We start from the raw sequence: 26,698 nt of genomic DNA, 5'->3' as shown, positions 1-26,698 counted from the left end.
ACAGGTTGTACTGGTCCCAGGTGACGGAGCAAGACTCCGTTTCTGAAGCAACACAGCAGGGCCCCAGTAGTCCATGCCCGTGAGGTCCACATTTCCCTACTTTGCCCACTTCCAGTGTCGAATCCCAGGCACAAGAAAGAGAAGGATGTTGGCCCCACCTGCAGTGCACCAACACAGGGCCCATTTCCGGCGTGCGGGCTGCTGAGGATCTCCTCACAAAGGTCAAGACCGGGAGGGCGTACTCAGGAACTCCCATGTCAGGCCACTGTGTGTAGTGATACTGGATCACTACCCTTTCATTTTGACGACCCTTGGGGTTTCCCTTCTGACCCTACGAGAAAGGTGGAAAAAAAAAAAAAGAGGTCTTTAAGCAGGGGGTAGGCATTCTGGTATAAGGAAATAATGTAAGGATCCAGGAAACAGGACCTTCCATTTCATTTGCCTTAACTACTGTTCCTGAACGAGGTACTTTCCTCTTGGTGGCCGTCTCAGGCCACAAATGGAGATACCACCTAGCTGGATGGCAAGTATCAGACCTCTCCTGGGGGAGAGTATGGCTTAAGACTGTACCAGGTACGAACACTTGACGCTAGTTTTTTGGATTTAGAACCATCTCAAACACTGTAATTTGCCTACAGGGTCTCCATTTTCTGACTTCCTGCCCCAACTCCAGAAGGCTTTGGTCCTTTGCTTTCATCTGACAGTGGGCCCGGATTCCCATCCTTTCTCCGCTGTCCAGGTTGAACCTTCAGGAACCTAAGTGCTGGTCCTTGCTTTACATTCTTCACCAGCTGTGGGGAAGATCCTAAGTGCCAAATGATGGTCAATCTCGAGAGTCAAAGCAATAATAAATTTATCTGTCACTTTCATAAATGAATTTTTCAGAGTAGTTTTCCTTTAAGTGGCTCAGCTTTTTAAACTACTTTTTGTTTTCATTTTAACTACTTGGATGAAAAATTTCCCCAAATGGGTAACTAGCTGTTATATGTTTTTTTCTTACCACAAATACCTCTGAAAAGTTCTTTTTTTTTTTTTTTTTTAATGACTCGGGCTCATTACTCAACACTGGAGCATGTTAGGTGTTCGGCCCTGTACTACCAAGGCCTGATGACTTTCATTTCTGAAATCCTCTGTTAATTCTCATTTTCCTATTTCTTTCTTATTTTTAGTTACTACTTTTTCCTCTTGCACAAGACACCTAACATTCCCATTTGACTTCCTCCTCCCTCTAAGCTGCTTCCAAAATAAGAATAAGTGGGCGATGCTTAAATACCTGAAGGGTTCCCATGGGCTTTTTACAAATGGGCTTTGTAACAGCTCTATCAGAACACAGATAAATACAATGCTACTTGATTATTATATGCTTCTGCCATTCTGGGAAAAAACTACATGTACAAAGGACTGTTAACCTTGGAGCACAGATAGGTTTCAGAGCCAATGACATTGTATATAAAAGTTTGAATAAAGGTGAATTCTTCTGGGAGCAGGAAGCCTGGAGTTTTAACACCTTCTCAAAGATGTCCAAGACTAAAAACAACTACAAAACACCACATTATACCCATTGCTACAAACAACAGCCATTCCTAAGTCTCTAGAGCAACTATACATTTTCTTAATGAACATCTACCTAGAGTTCCTAGTAATGTTGCAGTGGTCTAGGAGTCTTGGTGCAACAGCAGCTGTTGAACAAGAGATAACTTGAAAGCATTTTCCACAGGGTGTGAATCTCAGGATGTTAACAGTTAGACAAGGGTTGTATTAAGGCACTTTAGGAAGCACTAGGCAAAACAAAGTTGAAGAGGTTTCTTCACTAGCACTTTGGTCACTTGCGTGCCCTGTTCATTTCTAACGGAGAATATTTATTACCTAGCATTCATTTTCCATACCTATTAAACAGCAGAATCTGATTTTTGCAAGCATCTTGCAGGGTTAGCATTCCTTGGAGCACACTTTGGGAAATAATGCTTTAAAACTGTCAGAAAATTGCTATTAAAAAGCTCAGTCAACAAGCAGATGCTGCTATAGTTGCTGGTCACCAAAACCGAAGAGGACCTTTTTAAAAAAAACAAAACAAAACAAAACAAAAAGCGAAGCCTTCACTGGGAGATTACAGCATTTAATCAGGCCAGTTAAATTCTATTATGTGCTTTGCCAGTATCTTTCACAGCATACATTGATGTCAATCAAACGAGTTGTGAAAAAACGTTTTTTAGAAATACTTTTTTAAAGCCAAGTTGGTTATGAGAATTGGCCTTGGTTGTGCCGTTTTTCGTACAAGTTTAAAGAGAGATGCCCTGGCAGCCCACCCGATTCCTTCAGTACCTTCTTCACTTTTGTATTTCTGACTGAAAAACGACGCACAGTGTAGCAGGCGTGTACTTTTGTGCTCTTCAGTGTGACAATAATGTTTCCGTACTCCTCACTATTCTCTGTTGGCCAATACTGATCGCATTTTCGCTGCAAAAAGGAAAAAGTTGTTAACTGCAACTGCAATTTATGCCACGGTTGTACTGTCGATGAAGTGATTTCATAAGTCTTTAAAACCAGTACTCTGGCCATGTAGTTGACCGAGAAAGGAACGTACGGGCCCAATGGCTTATAGGCAGACATACCTCTGAAGTGGTTAATCGTGGGACAAGTGTGGGCAAGATCCTTTGAGAAATGGGTCTAGTATTCGTGACCGTCTTTCAACACACAGTGCACTTTAAAGAGGGCCAAAGAAAGAAACCTGTATTTGGCCAGTAAGAAATAGGGCTGGCTACATTATAAAGGAGTTTACTTATCGTTTAGGAGTCTGGGCTGCATTCGGAGTTGCAAGAGAGTCTTGTAACAATGCAAATCTTCATTTCACAACTTGGGTCACCAAAGGTGAAACGGGGACTCCACAGTCAAAGTGAACTTGAAGCGACTCTACCTAATGAACTTGAGGCTTAGCCTTTATTCCAGCCTACATTACCATAATGTAATGTAAGCTCATAATCTAATAACTCAAATATTCATCATCTTAAAAAAAGGTTCTCTCAATGCTAGGGTGTTTCAGCAGTGCTGCTGTCCCCTGCCTGAACTATCGGTAGTTCCCCCACTACACTGGGTTTCCTGCAGCTTCCCTGTGTTCCCTGGGCTTAGAAGGTCCTTCCCTAACTCCTTCTCGTCCCTCACTGTTCACATCTCACCGCAAACAAGAGCTCCTTTACAAATCTCAGCCCCAGAGGATGTATTCATCCATTCTGCAGCATCCCCATTATAACGTTCTGTTCATTCCTACTGCCACATTTAATTCACTCTTCTAAGTGCTGAGCTCTTTCCCACCAGACTACAAGCAAGGTACGGGCAGAGAGGATGCCTTTCATCGCCTTAACTCTTTACACCTGGTCAAGCTCCTACCCTACGGCAGGTACTCCATAAATAGGTTTTGAATGAAGGTACATGATTTAAGATATTAAGCCAAGAGGCTCTTACTCTTCCTTTTTCCACAAGGTTCGTAATCATGATAATGATTCCAGTGTTTTGTTCCCAAATCATCCTCCAGAAATCTTCAAATGTAGACTTTAAAGGTCCCTGGGTGGCGATATAGGCTTTCGCTTTGTTGTAGCCCTTCAAAGATGACACAGCACAAAGTAAGATGCAAGGGTACCACACACCAGTTAATAATTCAAGTGCCTTCCAGATTGAATAGGCTGTGTTTTAGTAAAAGCTCTGTGCAGTATTAAAACACGTTCAACAGTCTCTGTGGCAACTCTTCAATTATCAGAAGCAGGTTTATAAAAACATTTCTGACTTACATCGACATAGTTTGCATTAATGTAGTCGCTGTGCTTAGAGTCTTTTCCTGGTAAAGGTCTTAACTTCACCCTACTGTGATCATCTATAGAGGACAAAAAAAAAAAAAAAGAAAAAAAAAAAGCAAAAACAAAATGTGTAATTCAAAAACTACCAGCATTCTAAAGCAGAGAACAAGGCAAACAGGCAGTGCGGCATCTCCCAGAGTGCCCCCAGAGAACTTTGGCCAGAACAACAAGTAAAACTTCAAAGATACAGCGTTGAAACCCATCTTAAAACACAGGGACATTTCTACCTCATGGTCTGACCTGTGAGTGCCCAAGAAATGCAAACTGGAGTCCTTATTAGTTCGTGTAAAATGATTTCAAGTTGTAACCCTCCAAAATTTCCTTGTCCTGTATTTTAAAACTGAGGCTTTTGACTATCCATTGCCCTCTTTTCCAGTGATACAAATATAAAAAGGCATATTGTTCTATTAGGTCCAGAACATCAAATACCTATTTTCAGGAGATTCCTCTGCTAAATTCAGAGTCCCTGTCACCCCAACAGAACCTAAGTAACCGAGGGAACCCAGAGCTATTCCTAAAAGTAATCTCATTGCAGCAATCTGGCCAGCAATCAGATTTTAGGAACCACTTAACTTCAGCTTATGAACACAAAACAGGGGAATGGGTTATATGCCTCTTGTTACCTAGCAAAGTATAGCTTGAATTTTTAGGACAGCCAATGAAATGAAGCGAAGGTCATAATTTTATCTTCCCTAGCTAGGAACAGAATGGGCAAAAGTTAAGTTTACATTTCTGGTTATAGTCATAATCATAAAAGGCTATTCCAAAAACAAGTCCAATGAGTGGTTTAGTTAGCCTAGACATTAATGACCTCAGACTATATATCAAGCACTTTTTGAAAGCACTCTCCATCCTTGGAACCGTGAATTGTTTCAGTTGTTCTGACAGGAGGCTGAGAGTACATTTGATAGGCATGGGGGCTGCCTGATAGCAACAGGCTCCAAATGAAAATTTTCCCCCAAGTTATCTGGACACCTACGGCTATGTCCTAGCTCGATACCACTATATTGTATATTTTTCAGACTGACAAGAACACGTATTCCATGTTGCAAAATTCATATTTAATCTGAAAGGCAATAGCCTTGGGAAAATGGAGGAGTATAGGAGGGGGTATGGTAACATCCATATATACCTAAGAGTTGTAACTGCTCTGTGAGAGAAGCCTTTTCCTACTTTGTGTTTCTGGCACATTAAGTTTAGTTGTTTCATGACATTTCTGTCCCATTTTTTGCCACGCTAAATTAGCCCTTAATATAGGGGTAGACCAAGATGATGGGTATTTATGTGCCCAGAATCTGACAAAATGTCATGAACATCAGAACCCAACTTTCTGAACCTACGGAAATAAAACTGTATCTAATGTGAATTTGTGAAAGCGAAACCACAAATGAACTGGTCAAAGTACAACCACATCAAAGCACAGGTGGTAAACTTTCCAGGAAATAGCATGACCCTTGGGCATACCACCCAGAAGCTGCTGTGATTTCCTCCCTCTTTTCTGCCACATACTTGTAGCCAAGAACTGAGGTCACCAGAAGTAAGGACTGTCAAGGTGGAGAGAATGATATGTGTGGACGTACTCAAGACACACATGTGTCTATATCCCTGACTTTCATGGTTAGAAATAAGGTATATTGATTGACAAATCCTTATAATCTCAGCAAAATGAGCCTTTACTGGGTTGGCCAACAAATACTGTCAAGAGTCCATCCATTCAAAGAAGGGAGAGAAAAGCACAGTTTGATTCTTCTTCCTTGTTGTCCTGTTTACCTCATTCTCTCACATAAGTGAAACCAGTACTCTGATTCAAAAATGACTTGTGGTTCTTCAAAAACTTTATCTAGAGTTAGAAGTGAAACTGTAATAGCAAATGATAAGATCTTGTATATAAAAATTCTAAGGAGTCCACAAAGGAGAACTATTAGGATAAATGAATTCAGCAAAGATTGTGGGATACATGAGCAATATTTTAAAAAGATTCTATTTCTATACATGAGAATTGCAAGGTCTCAAAATTAAGTAAACAATCCCATTTGCCATAGCATCAAAAAGAATACTTAAGTGAATTTAACAAAAGAAGCACAACAAAAGGAAAACTATAAATGTAAAACACTGAAAAGAGTAAAAGATATAAATACATGGAAAGACATCCCATCTTCATGGATGGAAGACGATGTTAAGATTAATCCACAGATTCAACGCAATCCCTACCAAAATCCCAGCTACACCTTTTGCAGTAATATAAAAGTCGATCCCAAAATTGATATGGAAACACATGGGACCCAGAAAAACTAAAACAATCTTGAAGAAGAACAAAGTTGGAGCATTCACCATTTCCAGATTCAAAATCGACTACAAAGCTATAGTCTGCAATCAAGACAAATTGATACTGGCCTGAGGATAGAGCTATCAATGGAAGAGAAGGGACAGTCTAGAAATAAACTCCTACATTTATGGTCAGCTGATTTTCAATAGGGGCACTAAGACAATTCAATCTGCAAAGCGTGCTAGGACAACCAGCTATCAACATGCGGAAGAATAAACTTGGACCCTGCCTCGCATCATATGTAAAAGTCATTTGGATAAAAGACCTAAATGTAAGAGCTAAAGCCATAGAACGCTTTGATAAAAACACAGGTGTAAATCTTCATGATCTTGGCTTAGGCTGTGGTTTCATACATAGAACACCAAAAACACAGGCAACAAAAGAAAAACAGTATTTCACCAGAATTAAAATAATTTTTGCCTCAAAGGACACCAGCAAGAAAGTGTAAAGACAATGCACGGAATGGGAGAAAATATTTGTGTACTATTTATCTATACAATGGACTTGTATCCAGGATCAGCTGCAAAAAGATAAGTAATCCTATTTAAAAAATGTGCAAAGGATCTGAAAAGATATTTCCCCAAAGAAGATACACAGGTGGCCAATACATGAAAAGATGCTCAACATTAGTCATCATTAGGGATTATGTATATATTTTGTAATACATATATATATATATATATATACACACACACGCACATATATGCATATATACATATATAATATATATATGTAGCCAGTGTTGATGAGATTATGGACAATGGAACTCTCATATATTCCTGGTGGGAATGTAAAATGGTATAGCCACTTTGGAAGATAGTATGGCAGTTCTTCAAAATGTTAAACATAGAGTTACCATATGACCTAGCTATTCTACTCCTAAGTATATATCCAAGAGAATTGAAAATATATGTCTGCACAAATGTTCATAGCAGCATTATTCATAATAGCCAAAAAGTAGAAACAACCCAAGTGTCCATCAAATGACAAATGAATAAACACAATGTGGCATATCCATACCACAGAGTATTTTTCAGCCATAAAAAGGAATGAAGTGCCGATAGAAGCTACGAGATGGATGAATCTTGAAAACGTCATGCTAAGTGGAAGAAACCAGACACAAAAGGCCACAGAGTCTAGGATTCCATTTACATCCCATGCCCGGAATTGGCAAATACACAGAAACAGAAAGTAGGTGTTTTTGTAGGGGTTGGGGGAAAGGAGGAGTTGGGAATGACTGCTAATGGGTATGGGGTTTTTTGTTGGGGTGCTGAAAGTGTTCTAACATTAGTGGTGATGACTGTACAACTGTGAATATACTAAAAACCACTGAAATTCAGTTTATATTTAAATTCCTATTTAAATATAAGTTAACTTTAAATGGGTGAATTTCATATGGTATGTGATTTTTATCTCGCTAAAGCATTATAAAAAGCTTTATCTACAGTAGTGTTCAAATTTAAATGGTTCAATTTAATGCACTATAAAAGCCTATGGAATGTGTTCCTTACCATAGTGTATGTTAGCCATAAACATGCGTGTCCCTGACCTTAATAGCAAAGCATGTATTATCTGCCAGTGACCCAAACCCCACTGTCTATCAGAAGTAGCATTAGAGCCACAGAAGTAGCCTGTGCTCCTAGCGTATTCCATAAGGCTCTGTAAGACGGATGTTTGTTTGTGTCCCTAACCACCAGAGTACTCTTGACCTTGGAAATACGGTATAGAGAACTGAGCACATGGGCCACAAGGAATGGTGACTCTATCACTTGCGGTGTAGACCAACTACCTAGTCTTAGACAACTTTGGCATTCACTTATGTGATTCAATTTTCAGTATTCCTATTTGTATTTAAAACCCTGGCTCCTCGCCACTTAAAAGCAATGTCAGGATAGCCACAGGACATTCAAACTTTGGTTCCCAGCATCAGGTGTGCAGTCACTTCATGTGAGAACAGTGAGGCAAGGAACATTTTTTTCAGTCACCTTACTCACAAGCTGAGATCTGCCGGCTTAAGGAAAGACTCAGGGGGCAGTCAATGTCCCCACTTCTTCCTAGACACGGTTGAAGATGGGCTAATGAGAGGTTAACTTGAGAGTGTAATTCTCTCTTGGCATCCTGATTCTGATTGCTTGGCTTTAGGCTTCTACCCAGCATGAAGATTTAATTTCCTCACAGCTGAAGATAGTTTCAAGTTTATTACTTACATGCTAAAATGTTGATGTATCTGTTTTTGTGCTTGTTATCTGGATGATTGGAATGTTCTGCAGTGATGTTCATATCGGCCGTACAGCGTTGGACTTCCTAGTGAAAAAAACATCAAGATTTCAAAGATTTTAGACGCACTTTAGATGTCTAGCAAGGGTATAGGAAGAAAAGAACTATATACCCCAAAGCATGAAGTATTTACTCACTCCCTAGGATAGCTGCCATTACCTCCCCAAACTCAGCTTCAGAAATAATTGATGTATTCATAACAAACGTACGAAGGATGTGAAGAAGATAAAAGGATTTCATGTTTTACTAATTCATCAATCATCTACTTCATTCCAAACTGGTGACCTAGGCATGGGGGATTACAAAACACGATCTCTTCTTGAGTATGTCCCAGTCTGATGGGGGAGGAACACACACAAAAGGATAAAGACAGTCAAATGTGATTCACAGAAAAGAGGCCTGAAGATACTGTTGCAGGAGCACAAAGAAAGGCTCCTGGCAGATCATTTACCTCAGTCTTAGAGGATGAACAACAATTTCCCAGTCAGAGGTACAATCTCCACCATCATTTGCAAAATGCTTACAGGCCACATAGCTTGTTTTATAACTGCCTGAGTGCAAATTGATTATATTCCGTCATGAAGTGACACTATTTATATTAGCCTGGTGACCTGTCCTTATGTGGCTCAAAGAGATCCAGATTTGCTGAATTATTTGTGAACTCTTAGTTTCATTTACATTATCCTTCTTTACAAAACCAACAGTGGAAGAGGGACCTCTTCAGGACCTTAGCCACGTATGGTAAACATCATCCATTAGCCTCCTGCACGATGGCTGTAAAGTCAACATTTTCTACAGTGTACGGTTCAAACCCAAGAAAGTACTGGGGCTAACTAATAAGGGAAGTGATTAGCAGCGCACAGCTGTTGCAAAGAGCAGGAGCAAGTGACAGAAAATTATCAGGAGAAATGTTTTACACGTGACAGATGTAACAGAGTTTAGGAGCGTGCAGATTTTCTTTCTTTCCATGAAGGAGATGCATAGCAATTATCGATGTTTTCCATAGCATTTACATGAGGCATAATGAAAACAAGGAACTGGTTGTCTTTTAGATTCACAAAGTACTTCCCAGTGAGGAGTCCCTCTCTTCTTTCCAAGGAGGAACTAACTCACTCTAATTCAAGAATTTAAAGTCTAAAAACAGTGGGGTCATTATCTATTCAAAGAGACCATGCTCATGAACTCCTGATTCTTGGCAGATGGACATTCATTTTTTTTTTTTTTTTAATTGTAGACCTGCCCTGTTGTCCATTAAAAGAAAAAAAAAAAAAAAGCCCAGAGGCACTAATGCCACACGCTTCTCTTGGGAAAGTGTGTTTGTTTCACAGCAGTTCTTACCCTTTCCTTACTCTTCCTAAACGTGATACACTCCGCTATTTTCTATTCTAAAATGGTGTATGATCTGTGGTTTTGCAAATGCTGGTTTAAAGGGACTCCAGGCTTTGGTACTTTTCTCTAGAATGAGAAAAAGTATAGCCCCAAAGCGATGAGTCTGAGATCTTAAACATCTACAAACACTTAAGCAGTGCTACCCATACTCAAAGTATTGGGGATACTGGCCGCTTAGAATTGCCCTGAAAGCCTGAGGTCTATTCTTCAATAGTTCCAGGGACAGAATACCTTTGAAGATGGATTTGTATTCTGGAAGACATTAGTTCAATCTATACGGAAATCCCTGAAATAAGTTGACATCCCTGTTTCTGGGTTTTGAAGGTCATACTTTTAGCACGGGCTGGGTTGCTAAAACATCTTGTGATAAGAGATTACAGCATTAATTCACTTTGAGATTCACTCGGTTTATTGCTTTTTGTCTCTCAGTGTGTGGATCTGACCACCCGAGTGTGGGCCTCTATTATAATATAATGCAATTGACCACGACTGCTTGGAAGCATCTGTCTGCACTGTTTAAAGCAGTCATTCGATATCGCCAGTGAAACTCTCTGTTATCTAAAACCCCTGGTCTGATCCATTGCCTCTATTTCACTTTTCCAATTATGTGAATGACAGAAAACAAAGAATAGTCATAAATAATGTTAAATCTGATTTTATTAGAACCCGAGGGGTGTGCCTAAGGCCTTCTGATTTTGTCTTGTGGATAATAACGCCATCTGTAATTCCTTGCAGAACTGTGTGGCTCATTTAGATGCTGATACTACGATCTGACCCTGGAGTGGCTTTTACCCATCAGAACTGGAATTCCAAAGTTAATGTGATTTTAATAGGTGTTAAAACCCTTTGAAGAGACACTGGCTGACAGAGTGTGTATAGCAAAGTTACCTATTGGGCACTCTGATATATAGTTTTAAGATTTAAGCTTATTTGCATTTTCCTGTCCATGTAACAGAGTTGAAATTCTCAAAATGAATATTCTGAGTATCGACAGGCACACCACCACAGAAGAAAGCCGAGTAAAAACAAGAGACTTAAAAATAAAGTAAAACTGAAACAAAATGCCCCAAGTTGACATATCCAGAATTCTTGACAGACAGAACAGGGGAAATCTCCTGCTGCCTGGAGTCAGTGATGTGAGAAGCTACTGAAAAGGCACATGGAGACCTACTGCCCTACCATTCTATGGCTCAATTTGAAACTGACAGAATAAAAATCCATCTGGAAATCTTCCAGATTATTCAGCTTCACAAAGAAAGCAAACAAGAACACATTTTGGACCAGGTGACCAAGTGTGAGACCCGAGTATACAGAACATTCTTGGTGGGAGTTCAGACAGCCTACAGGTGTATTAGGGACAGGGGCCACGAAAGACTGATTAGTTTAGGTCATTGCTACGGTCTGGTGCTTGCCTAGCGTCCGGCACAGAGCTGGCCCTCGTTGGATACCGGTGACATGCCATCTTCCTGCCTCTCAGGCTACAAACAGCTGCCATGCCAAATTTCTTCCTGTGCTGCCTGGACTTTGTTATTCTCTTACTCGGAAATCTCTGGATAGATCCCGGATTCCTTAGCCAGGCTTTCACGATCCCAGCCCAGATCTGCCATCTTCCACCAGCTCCCTTCTCCTTCCGGACAGTTTTACCTCTGTGCCCTTTGACAAGACCGTAGGATCTCCTGCTCTTTGCTTCACTGCCATCTGCCTTGGCAAGAATGCCTGTCCTGCTCACCCCTGGTCTGAATCCATCTGTCTTTATATACAGTGACTGCCTAACCCTTCCAGAAAAACCACCCATTTTTATCACAGCACCCATTATCCTGTAGCAGATCTATAAAGTAAAATGACCTTGTGCACACTATTTGTGAATTGGGCTAATTCCCTCTCTCCTCACCCTTCACAAAAACCTCAACGCAACTGTGGTTTTCTTCTTGCTAAGGGTTTAGAAATGTTTTAAAGACCTTTCAGACCTTAAGTGGCATTCTGTCACGGGCTTCTGCCATTTTGCAGGCCGCAGCCTCATGGAGCATCCACCCCTCTATCTGGCGATGCCCTCTTACGTGTCACTGGCAACATCGGAACGCTGCATCTTACATAAAGTGATTGTGGCCACTGATCCCTCGAGTGCACGGGCTCAGGTGGACAAAGCTTTGTTCTCCTGATTTAAGATGAGCAACCCGCCCAAATTTAGCTCAGCTGGAGTTAATGGTAATAGAGGTAATTCCCCCAAAGGATCTTGTCAAGGGGTATTGGACCTCTGGCCTCATCTCTGCACTCAGCCTTTCACCTCGTGATGCTCCTGACCCCTGCCTATTAATTCTGTCGACCCACACAGCCTCAGAGCTCTCTCCGTTTGAAAGTTAATGCTAGCACTGCGCCTTTGGAAGCCTCCTGGATTAGGACTGTGGAGGCCGGGGAAGAGTGAGGTTGAAGTCAACGCAGGTAGCCAAGGGAACAGAGGCATCGAACGCCATCCTGAGACAAGGATTGATGTTATTTCCAGTGACTGCAAAATCTGCTAGAGGTATAATGTTGCCAGCTTTTAACAGTCTCCAAAATTTATCTGACAAGGACAAAATGCTTGCTGCATCACCTCTAGACAAAGACTCAAAATTACCGGGGAATCGTTTTTCTCATTCTCCTCCAAGCAGCAAAATTCTGAAAATAGGACAGCTATTCACCATTTTTTTTTTCATTTCCGTCCAAGATTTTTAAACAAGATGGGGCAAATAGAAATTCTGGTGAAATAATAAAAAAATTCATGGAAGCTTTTCTTCTTCTTTGCCCTCTTCCATCCAGAACTTTGTCAGTATTATCACTTATTTTGCTTTGCCCACCCTAGTCTCCACTGCCACCAGGAGGTGAAAATCCTAGAGGGCAAGGTCTCAAATTTACCTCTGTGCTTTATGTTATGTCCACAGAATAAAAGGTTCTCATGAATAACTGTCAGATGAATTGTTTGTTCTCTTAATAGCCACACATCAATTGTTAAGTGGTATTTATAATTTTCAGGTTAGTTCTTTGACTAACTTTAGGCCTCTATTCAGATGCTGTATAAAATTTTCTAAGTCAGGGGCGCCTGGGTGGCTCAGTCGGTTAAACGTCCGACTTCGGCTCAGGTCATGATCTCTCGGTCCGTGAGTTCGAGCCCCGCGTCAGGCTCTGTGCTGACACCTCAGAGCCTGGAGCCCGTTTCAGATTCTGTGTCTCCCTCTCTCTCTGACCCTCCCCTGTTCATGCTCTGTCTCTCTCTGTCTCAAAAATAAAAATAAACGTTAAAAAAAAATTAAAAAAAAAATTTTCTAAGTCAGATTCTCAGCTATCTGGTAGGCTCTGGACCATAAAGACCATGTAATGGGCTCCCAGTATTTTTAATGGGGGGATTCCTTATTTTGGTGGTTTCCTCTCCTGCCTTCCCCTGCCCCCCTTTTTTTTCTGCCAAGACAATTGTTGGCTTATCAGCTGCATGATCAGTTTTAGACAGTCACTGGTAGTCTTGATTTTTTCTCCTTCTGACTCCAGGTCACCATAGGATACTACTTAATGAGTCTGGAGAGCATTGAGGTAAAACATGTAGGCTTGAGTCACATATCCTGGTCCTAAAACCTAACTTCTGCCATTTCACATCTGAGCCACTCAAAGCCTCAGTTTTCCTATGGGTAAAGTTTCCTCATTTGTAAAATGGGGACAATAGAATAGTACCTCTATGAAGGGCAGTTCTGAGAAACGAGTGAAATAATCCAAGTGCAGTGCTAAGAAAATGCCGGCCACCGTTATTCCACTTAAAAAGATGTGGAAATCTGGGGTTGACTTTTTTAGTCTCCTATCATAATGAGGGTGCTGTTTTGGCTTTTTAAAAAGATTTATTTTGGGACGCCTGGGTGGCACAGTCGGTTAAGCGTCCGACTTCAGCTCAGGTCACAATCTTGCGGTCCGTGAGTTCGAGCCCCGCGTCGGGCTCTGGGCTGATGGCTCAGAGCCTGGAGCCTGTTTCCGATTCTGTGTCTCCCTCTCTCTCTGCCCCTCCCCCGTTCATGCTCTGTCTCTCTCTGTCTCAAAAATAAATAAACGTTAAAAAAAAAATTAAAAAGATTTATTTTTAATGTTTACTCATCTTTGAGAGAGAGAGAAAGACAGAGCATGAGTGGGGGAGGGGCAGAGAGAGAGGGAGACACAGAACCTGAAGCAGGCTCCAGGCTCCGAGCTGTCAGCACTGACCCGATGTGGGGCCTGAACTCATGAACTGTGAGATCATGACCTAAGTCGAGGCTGAACTGACTGAGCCGCCCAGGTGCCCCAGGATTTTTTTTTTTTTTTTTTAAGTAATCTCTACACCCATTGTGCAGCTCAAACCTACAAGATCAAGAGTCATATACTCTCCACTGACAGAGCCAGCCAGGTGCCCCAGTTGTTTTGTTTTTTTAATTGCACAAAATCTCTTTTCCTGACCTTCTTTTACAGTCTTTTACTATCTCATTTGTAAAACAGCCTTAATAATTTCTTAAATAGCCTGTTACCAGTTGTCCTTTTTAGCAGAGCAGCCAAAAAGGACTACCAGTGTTCTAAAATAGTTCAAAATCTCCCTCAATTAGAAGAGGACGGTAGATTAACAAGTTTTCCTGTCTCATTCCTCCCATTATGTCGCTGCCTTATTGTTCTTTTCAGAAGAAAGGATAATCTTCCTATTCTGAATAGCCCTGATTTTAAACCATTCGAACCAGGAGGGATTGTGAAGAGACAAGGGCAGAACAATGCCTCCCCTGTCCCTGCCCTTTTGGGCCCCTCCCTTAACCACCAGCTAATAAGATTTAAGCTATAAAGTTCAATACAGGAGACAAAAGCTTCCAGCCAGAGTGGACTTTTTTGTTTTGTTTTAGGACAGAAATAGGGTGCCCAGATGCCCAGAATTTGTTAACAGGCTTGACTGTGATGCAGCAAAGCCCATTTTAAGTCAGATCAAGTTTATAGAGGTGTAGCTGATTATTTTGAATAATTAAATGGTGTCAAAACCAGCTGTGATGAATAGCACTGGGGGTCTCAAATCATAAATAATTGAGAAACTGGAGTTGCATTTGGTCATCCTGATCAAATTCTGTTCTCCAGAGGATAAATGTTTGTCCTGAATACCATCAACATTGTTAAATGCCTCAATATTCTTGCTCAGTCATCCAGCCAACAGTCAATTGAACTAAATCACTTCAACAGCACACACATTTGCTGTCCTCATGAATACAAAATGTTTGACTTTAAACCATGTTCTCTGTAGTTGAATAGGCACCTTTTTTGGTAAGCATCTAACAGCCGCATTAAGTACTCGACATATTTTTGTTTGTTCCATGATACACAGGACTTTGACGAATAAATCAGAGGGTCCCTTCTCTCTACTACCTTTGCTTCGGTTTTGCTCAGAAAAACACAACACAACAAAACAAAAAAACAAGAGAAATAGTTGTCAGTATAACTGCCTTTATGATGGCCTCTGGGGACTCTGGCCTTGCACGGAGACAGGGGCTTTGGGTCCTGTGTTTATTTCTCATTGTGCGTCCTTTCCATCACATCATTTAATCCCCATCACCCATTTTGGGAAAAGAGATGGGCCGTAAAGCATCATCATCATCGTTTCCATTTTAAAGGAAGAATGAGAGAAAGGAACCGACTCACCCACAAAGCTAGAAGACAGCTGAGCTGCCACGAAAACTTGGCCCCCTTGGCACAACTCTGGCTGCCAGAGATGTGCCTTAGTTAAGCGCCTCGGTGAAGAAAAGGGCAGTCTGTTTAATAGCTCCTCATTGACGCCCTGTCACTGCTGAACTGGCACGGAACCCGGAGCTGGCAGGGCGGTGCGCGCTGCGCTCTACCTTGCTCCCCGCACAACAGTTCTTAGAATCACAAGGGCTGCGTTAACCCGTGTCTTCTCTCCAGGGAGTGACAGTCGCGAGAACGACAACCATCAACCTTCGCACGGGCTTCACAGTTCACCCGGCGCTTTCACAGACGTTCAGCATTCACCTCTTCCCACCGTGGGGCCGTCCGTGACGCGAGCGCCACTGTTAAAAGCGAGGGACCCAGGGAATCGGAGAGGAGGTGACTGGCCCGAGGATGAGGAGGCACCCTACCTACCGTGCAGTCGGCCCCCTCAACACCTCGTGCACCCAGAGACACGGACCCTACCCTCGGCGTGAGGACTACTGGCCCGCTCAGGATTAAGATGAAGACAGGACTGGGGGGCGCTTGCCTCCTCTCTACCCCCGAGTCCGCTCTTCCGTAGAAACGCACGTTCAGGACATGGGTGACCAACTCCCTCTCGCCTAATGTTTATTGGGATGAGAGTGCTTGTCACAGTTGTAAGCGTGACGCAGAAAAGCAGTAACAGCAGCAGAAAACCGGTCTCCACTTTTCCCACCATTGTTTTGTTATGCCAGAATGAACTCAGCTCGAGTTTCTAACAAGCCTCACACAGTAAGGGTTGGGTCTCCGGAAGTTACTTTTCAGTCTTGAAACCTACCTCAAAATCCTCGGAGAACCCATGCTGGTTATTAGAATACAGCTCACCGATGTGTTTAACAAACTGTTTGACAGGAATGGCTTCCATGTCATCTGTGGGGATAAAATGATATTCAGAGTCACACAGAATACACTTCAATAAAACAAGTAACACGGACAAGGGATTATTAAAGACAAACATTTGACTTTTGCAAAGAGTGCTGTAATTCGGTCACCTGAAGTAGAGGTCCTCAAGAAGAGTCTCAGGATGTATTTTACATTTCTATCTCATTATGGTTTTGAATGCCGAGAAGCAAGGTTAAATACAGGTTTGTTTCCTTTTCAAGTACGTAGGGGATTACTTTTTTTTTTTTTAATGTTTTAGGCAATTTACATAGTTAAATGACCGCATCATACTCTCAACAGAAAGTCTGAACCTACCTAAGGTACCTCATTTGTCAAGAAATTTTATCACAACCTAAGATTCTCAAAAATTGCTCTGCAGTGGGGTCCAGCTTGAACTTGGAGCATCTCTCAAGTCGAAGCAATCTTTATACACAATTACAGATCGATGCCATTGTACCAGCTGGCTTCGGGTACAATGCCATCTATGTTTAAATGTTCAAAATTTGAGTTCAAGACAGCTGTGTCTACACGATGCCAAATAATCAGTTTGACTGAATTAACTGGATTTTTTGGGTGTTGACAGACTAGGTAGAGATTCAGGAAGACTCCACTTTCCAATTTATTGCAACGTTGTCACTTCAGAGGGACGCTTTCGGCTATACGAGCCCAAAGTGTGTTTTAAGCTGCTTTGTCCAGATCCAGCCTGATACTTGAGTACTGGCCGTAAAACTGCCACACCCCACTAACTGGAGCTCCCCAACCTCCTTCCCTCGACCCTCCCCCGCAAATATTTCCTTTTAAAAATACTCTGCTGAATTTGAGATAAACAACAGACATGACATTTACTTTATTCAGAGTGAAAGATCTTTGGCAAACGCACAAACATCTAAACTGCCACAGATGCTTTTCTTAGCAAAGGGTATGAAGATCTGTATGTGTAAATGAGGTCCTACTTTGGCAAGAATGTTATAGATCCAGGCCTGACAATCTGATTTCTCTTCATCTGGTGACAGTTAACATTGACTATGTCATTCCTTCTCTACTTTCTTTCGAGAGAGCAAAGCTCCAGGGTGGCTTTTTGCATCTATTGACATTTTCAAACTTGAATCATTCTTAAGTGGAAAATAGCATCTCTTATACTTTGTTTAAGGAAGGTGACTTATATGTTCATAATCCAAATTGCTTCGCATAGAAACGTTATTTATCAAATAGGTGGTGCTCTGTAAGCACAAATTCTTTCTGTGTGAACAATTAAAGACCTAATCATTTTAATAGGCCACCTTATGAAAAAAATTGCCAAGTTATTTACAAATATTTCAGGATTGAAGATGTTCATGAATATGCAATCATTTTGCACGCCCAAGAAATCTATAGCTCCCATAATGATGTAACCAGCATTAACAAAGTAAGCAGAGCCAAAACGTTTCTCCAGAATATTGAGCAGAATGCACAGTTCAAGAAAAATTTCCAAAATTATCTGACTGACTTCCCTTCAAATGTTTAGGAGTAAGCAAATTCTACAATTAAGATCAAGTGGCAGAGAAATTAAGCTGAGGCTGAAGGGTTAATATGTACAAAACCGGAATCTCAAGAAGATTAACCCAAAGACACTCACCTTTGGACAAGGGGCAAAAGGAGCGACATGAGATACAACGTAACCCTGCGAACACTATAGAATGCAGCCTCCCACTTTATTTAGAAACCCAAAGACACCCCTTTCCGAGGGAGACATCATTAACAGGCATAAATAGGCTGAGGGCAACATTTATCCCATGATAGCTTAGAATTTTAGAATTCCAATACATTTACGGGGCACAGGGACTGTAGTTTAAAGAAAGAAAAAACAACAGGTCAGCTTTAGAGCTATTTTACTCTGCAGAGTCAAAAAACAAAAAAGGGCAAAACCCACGGCATTTCAGAGGCCAAAGCCCACCTCAAGTCCTTAAAAAAAAATGCTTTTAGGGTAACTATCATTTTTTTTTTCTTTTCTGCCAATTGCTCAGGTATAGTATTCAAGCTAATGCCATACGTGCTCAGAAATCAGTCTGCCTGCTATCCCCTGTGGCTAGAGCAGGAGAAATCCAGCAGAACTCAGTATGATAACCATGGAAATATATGACTCACTAGTGTCTCCAATTAGCTTCTTCATCCAAGGAAGTGTAACCACACCCCTCTGCATTTCCAGGCACCACCAGTAACGTCATGAAACTACCAACAGGCACGCGCACGCACACACACACCCACCCACACACACACACCCACACACGCTCAGCACGGACCACCACCAGCTACCCAGGTAACATGGTATTTGTCTTTCAATCAAGATACATGAAGCTGAAGGGTCATAAATCTTTTTTTGGTCAATATTATGATGAATACAAGGCTATGACTAATTCAAAGTCCTAATAGTTTTCCTCTTAAATTTCTCTCAGCAAGAACCAGGTAATTAGAAAATTACCGTAACTAACAGAAGGCCAAGCAATTAGGACAGCAGCATAGACCTGATCTCAGCTTTTATCTGGAAAAACCCTGTGGTGTTAGAGGTCATCCATATGAAAGATGCTTTTTCACCGAAGTATGTTCCGTTGCTGAACGCAGAGGACATTAGCAGCACTAACTATGGACGAGGCACTTTTCTATGCCCTTTAGGTGCATTAACATGTACTCAAATCCTCTCAACAACCCTGGGAGATAGAGGCTGTTTTCCTACCCATCTCACAGTTGGGAAAATAAGCTCAGAAAGATGAACTAAAAGCTGGACCATGGCAGGGGAAGCGGGTCGCGGATCCAAGGTCAAGAGAGAATGGCTGCTGTCTGTGTATATGGGCCAAGTGAATGGGAAACCACTGGAGGAGGCATTTCCTGAGCACCCAGGACTCAGCCGGACATTAGGGAGATGGTCTCCGCCCAAGGGCACATTTGTGTTGGAGAAGCAATGAACGTAAGCAGGTGCGGGCAAGAACAGCATGTAATTACATGGTGAAGACTCCCAAGTGCCATAAAAGGGAGGGGTTTGATGACTCAGGCAAAAATAAATGTTACCGATGTAGTGCTGATAAAGAAAATAAAACTATGAGCTGGCATCAAAGGGAAGAGGTTTGACCTCCAGGTTAGATGGGAGATTGTTAGGATATATAATGAAACGGTCTCAAGATAGAGTGGGTATAATGAGAACAGAATCACCGTTTATTAAGCCCTAGACTGGTTACCAGAGACTGTGCTAAATGCTTTCGGTACATTTACCTTTACCAGAACTACGTGAAGGGGGCATTGTTATCCTCACATTGCACAGGAGGTAACGGAAGCAACATGTCCAAAGCGACCGATAACTCAGTAGGCAGAGCTGAGATCTGAACCCTGGTGTACTGAATGCAAAGCTCTTTCTCCTATGTGCTGTGATACATAACTTGTCTACATTCTCCGATTTCAAGGAAGAACAAGGAGTTAAACCGAGTATCTTGGTTTAATTAGAGTCCCTTGGATAAAATGTTATGTTTAAATTTTGTGCCAGCGTTTTTTGTTTCAAGTTTTTAAGTTCCAGTTAGTTAACATATAGGGTAATATTGGCCTCAGGAGGAGAATTTAGTGATTCATCACTCACCTGTAACACGCAAGTGCCCTCCTTAATATCCATCATACACCTAGCTCAGGCCTTGCCCACCTCCCTCCATCAACCTTCGGTTTGTTCTCTATAGTTAACAGTCTGTTGGGGCACCTGGGTGGCTTAGTTGGTTAAGCATCTGACTCTTGATTTTGGCTCAGGTTCTCATGGTTCGTGAGATCAAGCCCCACGTGGACTTTGCCCTGATGGCAAAGAGCCTGCTTGGGATTCTCCCTCTCTCTCCCTCTCTCCAAAGAAATAAACTTAAAAAAAAAAAAAAAAGTCTCTTGTGGTCTGCTTCCCTTTTTTCCCCTTCTCCTATTTACTTATAGAATTTTCATATAGCGAAGATTTAAATTCAGCAAAAATGAGAGTACTGCTTTTATCATTAAATCATCCTGTTATAAAGTGCTTGGTACAGTCAGCTGAGAATCAGCACCTTAAGGGTGAGATTGTTATGCGATATTACTATTTATACTTTGTTCCAAGATTTCGGCCTTTGGTGGCTGGAATTAAACTTCATATACAAGAGACCTTTTATTTTGGGCAGTCCACAATGAAACACCCTCATGTACCACTTCTGAGGAAGCCTGGAATTGGTCTCTGGTTTGTAGGTACCCAAAGCAGAGCGTTGGAAGACTCAAGACTGTTGACCTTGAATACAACACTATAAGGAACAAAGAACACACGGAACACAGAGAGAGGCTACTTCCAAATCTAGTTATGTCTCTGTTGTACTTGCATCTTTGGAGCCATTAGTGGGAAATCACCCTTACATTGGTGTATGGTTCTAAGCTACTTTCATAATCTTAGTCTGCCTTCTCTTATTCTTCAGGAATAACAGATACACAAAAAGGGAAAAACTTCACTTTCTTGTCTGTCTTTGCACAAGTAAATAAACAAACATTTTGAAAAAAGAAAGAAAAAGTCAGTAGCCGAGACTTCTTGAACGGAACATCAGCCACAGGGAGGTGCTGCAGACAGGGCTCAGGCAGCTCTGTGGCAGGGTATTTAGCCTGTAACTCGGTAAGATTGTGTAGCGTCCTTCTTCTCGGTTACTGATGATGGAAAGCATTCTGCGTGTATCAGGCACCTCAGGGAAATGGTGGCCAGAGCAAGATGGCCTGGTGGTGGGACTTCAAACTCTCTGTGGTTCTTTTTCCTCGTCTGTGAAATGCGAATAACTACCTAATTCATAGTGTTACAAAAAGCAGATGAGTGCTTGGCATTTACTAAATGCTTCGTAACTCATTTATTGTTGGGTGCGAATTGCTTTATATGCACAGCCCTATGATTTCCGGGGGTGATTACCCATTTTATAGACAGGCAAACTGACTACAAGAGACCAAAGAGCTTGGCCAATGTCCACTATCATTATCAACTGGTGGGGCCCAGGCCAACTCCAAAGTCTCATCTCTTCTACCTTATTTCACGTCTCTCGACCTTCAATTGAACGTACACGGCTAGAGGGCAGAAAACCACAATAATGCATTTTAAAGAAACTTTGACTTATAACGAATGAAATGATACACTTTGGCTTGAAGAGTAAGCTTCCGTAAACCTGGAGAATTCACACTAATATTCTGGTCACCGTGATGATGTCAAGTAAAAAAAAAAAGTGTTGTAGTGTTTACCTTCCTGCCAAGATGCTCAGTGCTGGGGTCAACTGGCTTAACGTCTATTTTAGAAAATACCGTAGTGGCAGGGTGTGGGTACATAAAGAATTACAATGAACATTCCAGAGGGCCTTAAGTCACCTACTCTGCCACCAATCTCTGTGAAGTTTGTTTAATCCATTCAAGTTCCTACAACCCTATGGCAAATCCCAACCCAATCTGTCCTCTGGCAAATTTATAAGAAGAACCTATAAAGCCCCAGCAGAGTCACTGGATCAAGTCACTCCTGCTCAGACCTTAACCCTGGTCCCCCAAGTCCCACAACAGGATTGTCAACCACCTCTCTAGTGCACAGTCCCAGATTTCAGGAACAACTCAGTCCCTTCTTGTGTCTGTGCTCTCAGTTCCCAGAAGCCAAGTTCAGGTCTCTGTCTGCACTTGGTAATACCTCTGTGTCCACTTAGGAAGATAAAGCAAACATGAAATAAAGGAACATTACCGTGATTTTAGTTTCCGAGTTAGAGCACAACAAATAGATTTTTGTCTAAATCAGACTCTTTGGATGCAAGGAGTGTTGCAGAGATTGGAACAGTTTATTTCCTGCCATAACAAGAAATCTCTTTTCATTTATGACACAATGAAGTCAATAAAGAAAAGGCTTCATTATAGTCAAAAGACCAATGAATCTCCTTTGGAGATAATCTCTGTATAAATAAAATATGCCAACAAGGTTGGTTTAATCCCAAGGGTTTTAAACTGCATGTTTAAAATCCCTTTATATGCTGGCACCCTGCTGTAGCAAGTGACCTTCAAATTATTAAGATGTATTTTAACTGCTGGAAAGGCATGAATCATTTCTGGATTTCCAAGCTACTGGTTAGCAGCAACATTTTGTTTTCTAATGCTCTTATTAGCAAGTTGGATGTTCTAATTTCCAGAAAAAACACATTTCTAAGGACATTTGTGCTTGACAATATGCAGATTTGGAAAAGCCCTTGCAACATTCTCTCTCATCAGGTTAATTTAATGAACTAAGTTTTGATTTTAAAAAGCTATAATGTAAAGAAAGCCTAAAAGAATAATGCAATACAGTGGAAATAGTTTGATACAGATGACGTATGTACGTAACACTTCAATAGCTGCAATGAAAATATTATTGAAGTTTGTCATTTAAAAGGAGTATCTCAAGATTGGAAACTCTAGATTTTTAAAAGTAGTTGCAGAGGTTAAGGATAATATGGATCTTAATGGAAATGTGTGATCGATCACTTTAGTATCTTAAAAATGTCTTAGAAGTAACTACCTGAGAAAGCATTTTGAGAGGACGGACAGCTAAGTTACTGCATTCTATTATGCTTAACTCTCCCAGGGTGACAATGGAGAACCATTCGATTTTGGAAAACAATTAGTGAAAAAAAAATACTGAGTCAAACCTTCCCCCTTTTTTTAAAGTTGACTTTTGAGAGAGAGAGAGAACAAGTGCATGCCAGAGCAAGCATGAGTGGGGGAGGTGCAGAGAGAGAGAGAGGAGACAGAGAATCCCAAGCAGTCTCTGAGCTACCAGTGCAGAGCCCAATGTGGGTTTGACTCATGACCAGTGAGATCATGACCTGAGCCAAAATCAAGAGTTGGACGGACACTCAACTGACTGAGCCACCTAGGCGCCCCAAGAGTCAACGCCCCTTTCATTCTGCACAAGTCAGAGTTCAGCCTACCTGGAAAACCAACCAACTGGCCAACAAACTAACCACTTTTCCCAAATATCATATATGGAATAGGCACTATAATTCCAATTTTCCTGATGAAAGAATTGATGACAATTCTGTAGTGACGAACATAACTTCAAAAACACTTCTGGGGCACATGGGTGGTTCAGTTGGTTAAGTGACCGACTCTTGATCTTGGCTCAGGTCATGATCGTGGTTCATGGGGTGGAGCCCTGAGTTGGGCTCTGTGTTATTAGCATGGAGACTGCTTAGGATTCTCTCTTTCCCTCTCTCTCTGCCTCTCCCCTGCTCTCTTTCTCCTAAAATAAATACACTTAAAAAAAAAAAAACACTTCCTTAATTTCTTTCATGTTGGATACTCTTGCATTAGAGGAGTTTTTGTTGTTTTTTATTTATTTATTTATTTATTTATTTATTCAACTTTTTTTAAATTTATTTTTGGGACAGAGAGAGACAGAGCATGAACGGGGGAGGGGCAGAGAGAGGGAGACACAGAATCGGAAACAGGCTCCAGGCTCTGAGCCATCAGCCCAGAGCCTGACGCGGGGCTCGAACTCACGGACCGCGAGATCGTGACCTGGCTGAAGTCGGACGCTTAACCGACTGCGCCACCTAGGCGCCCCTGTTGTTTTTTATTAATGTTTAAAAAAATTTTTTTAAATGTTTTTATTTATTTTTGAGACAGAGAGAGACAGAGCATGAGCTGGGGAGAGGCAGAGAGAGAGGGAGACACAGAATCAGAAGCAGGCTCCAGGCTCTGAGCTGTCAGCACAGAGCCTGATGTGGGACTCGAACTCACAGACCATGAGATCATAACCTGAGCTGAAGTCAGATGCTCAACCGACTGAGCCACCCAGGCGCCCGTTTTTTTATTAATGTTTGAGAGAGAGCAGGTTAGCGCTTGTGCATGTGGGAGAAGGGCAGAGAGAGGGAGAGATTGCCAAGCAGGGTCTGTGCTCCGTACAGAGCCTGACATGCGGCTCAATCTCACAAACTGTGAGATCATGACCTGAGCTGAAATGAAGAGTCAGACATTTAACCCATTAGGCCACCCAGGCGCCCCTAGAGGAGTGCTTTCTAATGCTAACCCACCTTAGCCACCATATTCACATTCTGTAGCATTTCCACGTTGTACAGAAGTCCAGGGGAGATCAGGAAAAAATGCCTTCATCCTTACGAGACTATCTTTGCTATGTTAAATCAGAAGAACACACTAAAGATTCTAAACTCCTAAAATTTCAATGAGATGAGTACAATAACTCAGAATTCTTCAAAAAGTCCTATAAATGGCTATCTCCCAAGGATGATTATCAATTAGCAAAGCTTTCCTTAACCATTTGCCTATTTTGTAATACTTCTCACAAAGTTAGTGTAACTTAGTGATCCCACTTATGCTTTGGGATTTAAAGGCCAGAACTGTTTGTTTATGAATTTTAACCACAGCAGATTCATCCAAAAGTTTGAATCTATTTGTGAATTTCTCCCCAAATCATTAAAACACACAGGCCTCTTTTTGCACAGGGAGTGGAGGTATCGGTGGGTGGAGTGTCTTTTTCGTAGGAAGAAAATAGAAATGACTACAGGACAAAAGTGCAGATGAGTTTTTGATATGGAAGAAACTTCAGCAAAATAATGAAACCGTTCAGGGAGATGAAGGAGAACTTAATGGAGAAGCAAATGGTCAGTGCTGGTGAAAGAAGATAAGGATCAAGAGCTCAGAAAAACTACACGTGAATATTTGAAAAGGCCTTGATTTCATGAAGCAACATCCAAATGAGGAGCCTGAAGTCTTGAGAGATCAGAACTGTCAGAAGAACATGCCAACAGGCCGACGGGGGCGGAGCCTTTTCTAGGCATCTGTCCTTTGAAGCCACACAGCAGATTCCAATGCTAACTCCAATGCATTCCAATGCTAACTGTGTGTAACCTTGAGCGAATTAAGTGTCTCTGAGCCTCAGTTTCCTCATCTCTAAGGGAAGGATATCAATGGCACTGGTCTCTCTAGGATTGCAGTGAAAATAAACCATGTCGTCGGTAAATGCTCAATACACGTTACATGATGATGATTTAAAAACATTTTTTTTTAAAGTTTATTCATTTTTTTGAGAAACAGAGAGAGACAGAACATGAGCGGGGGAGGGGCAGAGAGAGAGGGAGACACAGAATTCGAAGCAGGCTCCAGGCTCTGAGCTGTCAGCACAGTGCCGGATGCGGGGCTCGAACTCACCGACCATGAGATCACGACCTGAGCTGAAGTCGGGACCCTTAACTGACTGAGCCACCCAGGCGCCCCATGTGATGATGATGGTTTCTTAAAGAGGTTCAATGTAAAGGAAGTTCTAGGAGCAGACCTCATTCCATAGTCTACAGTGCTGACCCACAAGTTTTATTTTGTAACAGTTTGGTGCCTGATGACTTTTCAATCGTACCCTGTGGCATACGTTTTTAACCAGTATAATGGCTCAGTTTACTATAGTGTTTGCCTGGAAATAAATAAATAAGTAAACAAATAAATAAATTTAAGTTTATTTAGAGAAAGAGTGTGAGTGGGAAAGGGGCAGGGGGGGGGGGAGCACAGAGAGAGAGAGAGAGAGAGAGAGAGAGAGAGAGAGAGAGAGAGAAAATCCCAAGCAGGCTCCATGCTGTCAGCCCTCAGGCCAACAAGGGCTCGATCTTACGAGCCATGAGATCATGACCTGAGCTGAAATGAAGAGTTGATCGCTGAACCTACTGAGCTACCCAGGTGCCCCTGGAAATACTGGAAAAACCAGTACCTGGAAAATATCTGAAAAACTCATTTTTTAAATAATCAGTTATAGGACATAAGGAGTTTAGGTGATAAAATTCGTAAATCAGAGGGCCAGTAGTCCTGTTATTAGGTTTTGAACAAGAAGAAAATCTAACAGGTCTACTGGGGGAGAACAAACATTCCATATGAGTTCTATAAATATCCTACTATTTCTGGAAACATGAACGATGAGATAATTCCTAGGGTAAATCATTCGGAATGACCCCATGGGGGTCTCCACTAGGGAAAAGTTGGGTTGAAAGCTTCATCAGAGTGAAAATAACTCACGAATTTGTTAAAAACTGCGTTTTTCTTACATTGAATTTCTTACGCAGGACACAGTTGTATGCTAATAACCAGAAGAAACCATAAGAATAAACAGAATAATGGATTGTTAACGTGCATCATAAATTACAAAATATTTTACAAATATAACTACTCAACGGAACAGTGGGGGTTTTGTTTAAGGAAAATTAGAGAATGTGATTAACTTAAAAAACTCTTTCAAGAAAGGTTATGT

The 26,698-nt window shown here is 41.5% G+C and overlaps 1 protein-coding gene across 1 annotated transcript in view; it reads right to left on the bottom strand.

Annotated features, from left to right (window-relative positions):
• The window catches only part of PTPRG (protein tyrosine phosphatase receptor type G), a 578,709-nt gene that overhangs the window by 25,878 nt on the left and 526,133 nt on the right, over positions 1–26,698 (bottom strand). The window contains exons 15-20 of the mRNA XM_047095189.1: positions 16,343–16,434; positions 8,382–8,478; positions 3,783–3,865; positions 3,460–3,594; positions 2,323–2,457; positions 159–331 (exon numbers count right to left, since the gene is read on the bottom strand). Coding sequence (XP_046951145.1) covers positions 159–331; positions 2,323–2,457; positions 3,460–3,594; positions 3,783–3,865; positions 8,382–8,478; positions 16,343–16,434 — 715 coding nt within the window. The remainder of the gene's footprint in view (positions 1–158; positions 332–2,322; positions 2,458–3,459; positions 3,595–3,782; positions 3,866–8,381; positions 8,479–16,342; positions 16,435–26,698) is intronic.

The sequence above is a fragment of the Lynx rufus genome, unplaced genomic scaffold (genome assembly GCF_022079265.1).
Source record: "Lynx rufus isolate CCGP_SWC_20201006 ecotype Redwood Valley unplaced genomic scaffold, mLynRuf1.p SCAF_4, whole genome shotgun sequence".
In the NCBI taxonomy this organism is placed as follows: domain Eukaryota; kingdom Metazoa; phylum Chordata; class Mammalia; order Carnivora; family Felidae; genus Lynx; species Lynx rufus.
This window is presented reverse-complemented; position numbering and strand designations above follow the sequence as displayed.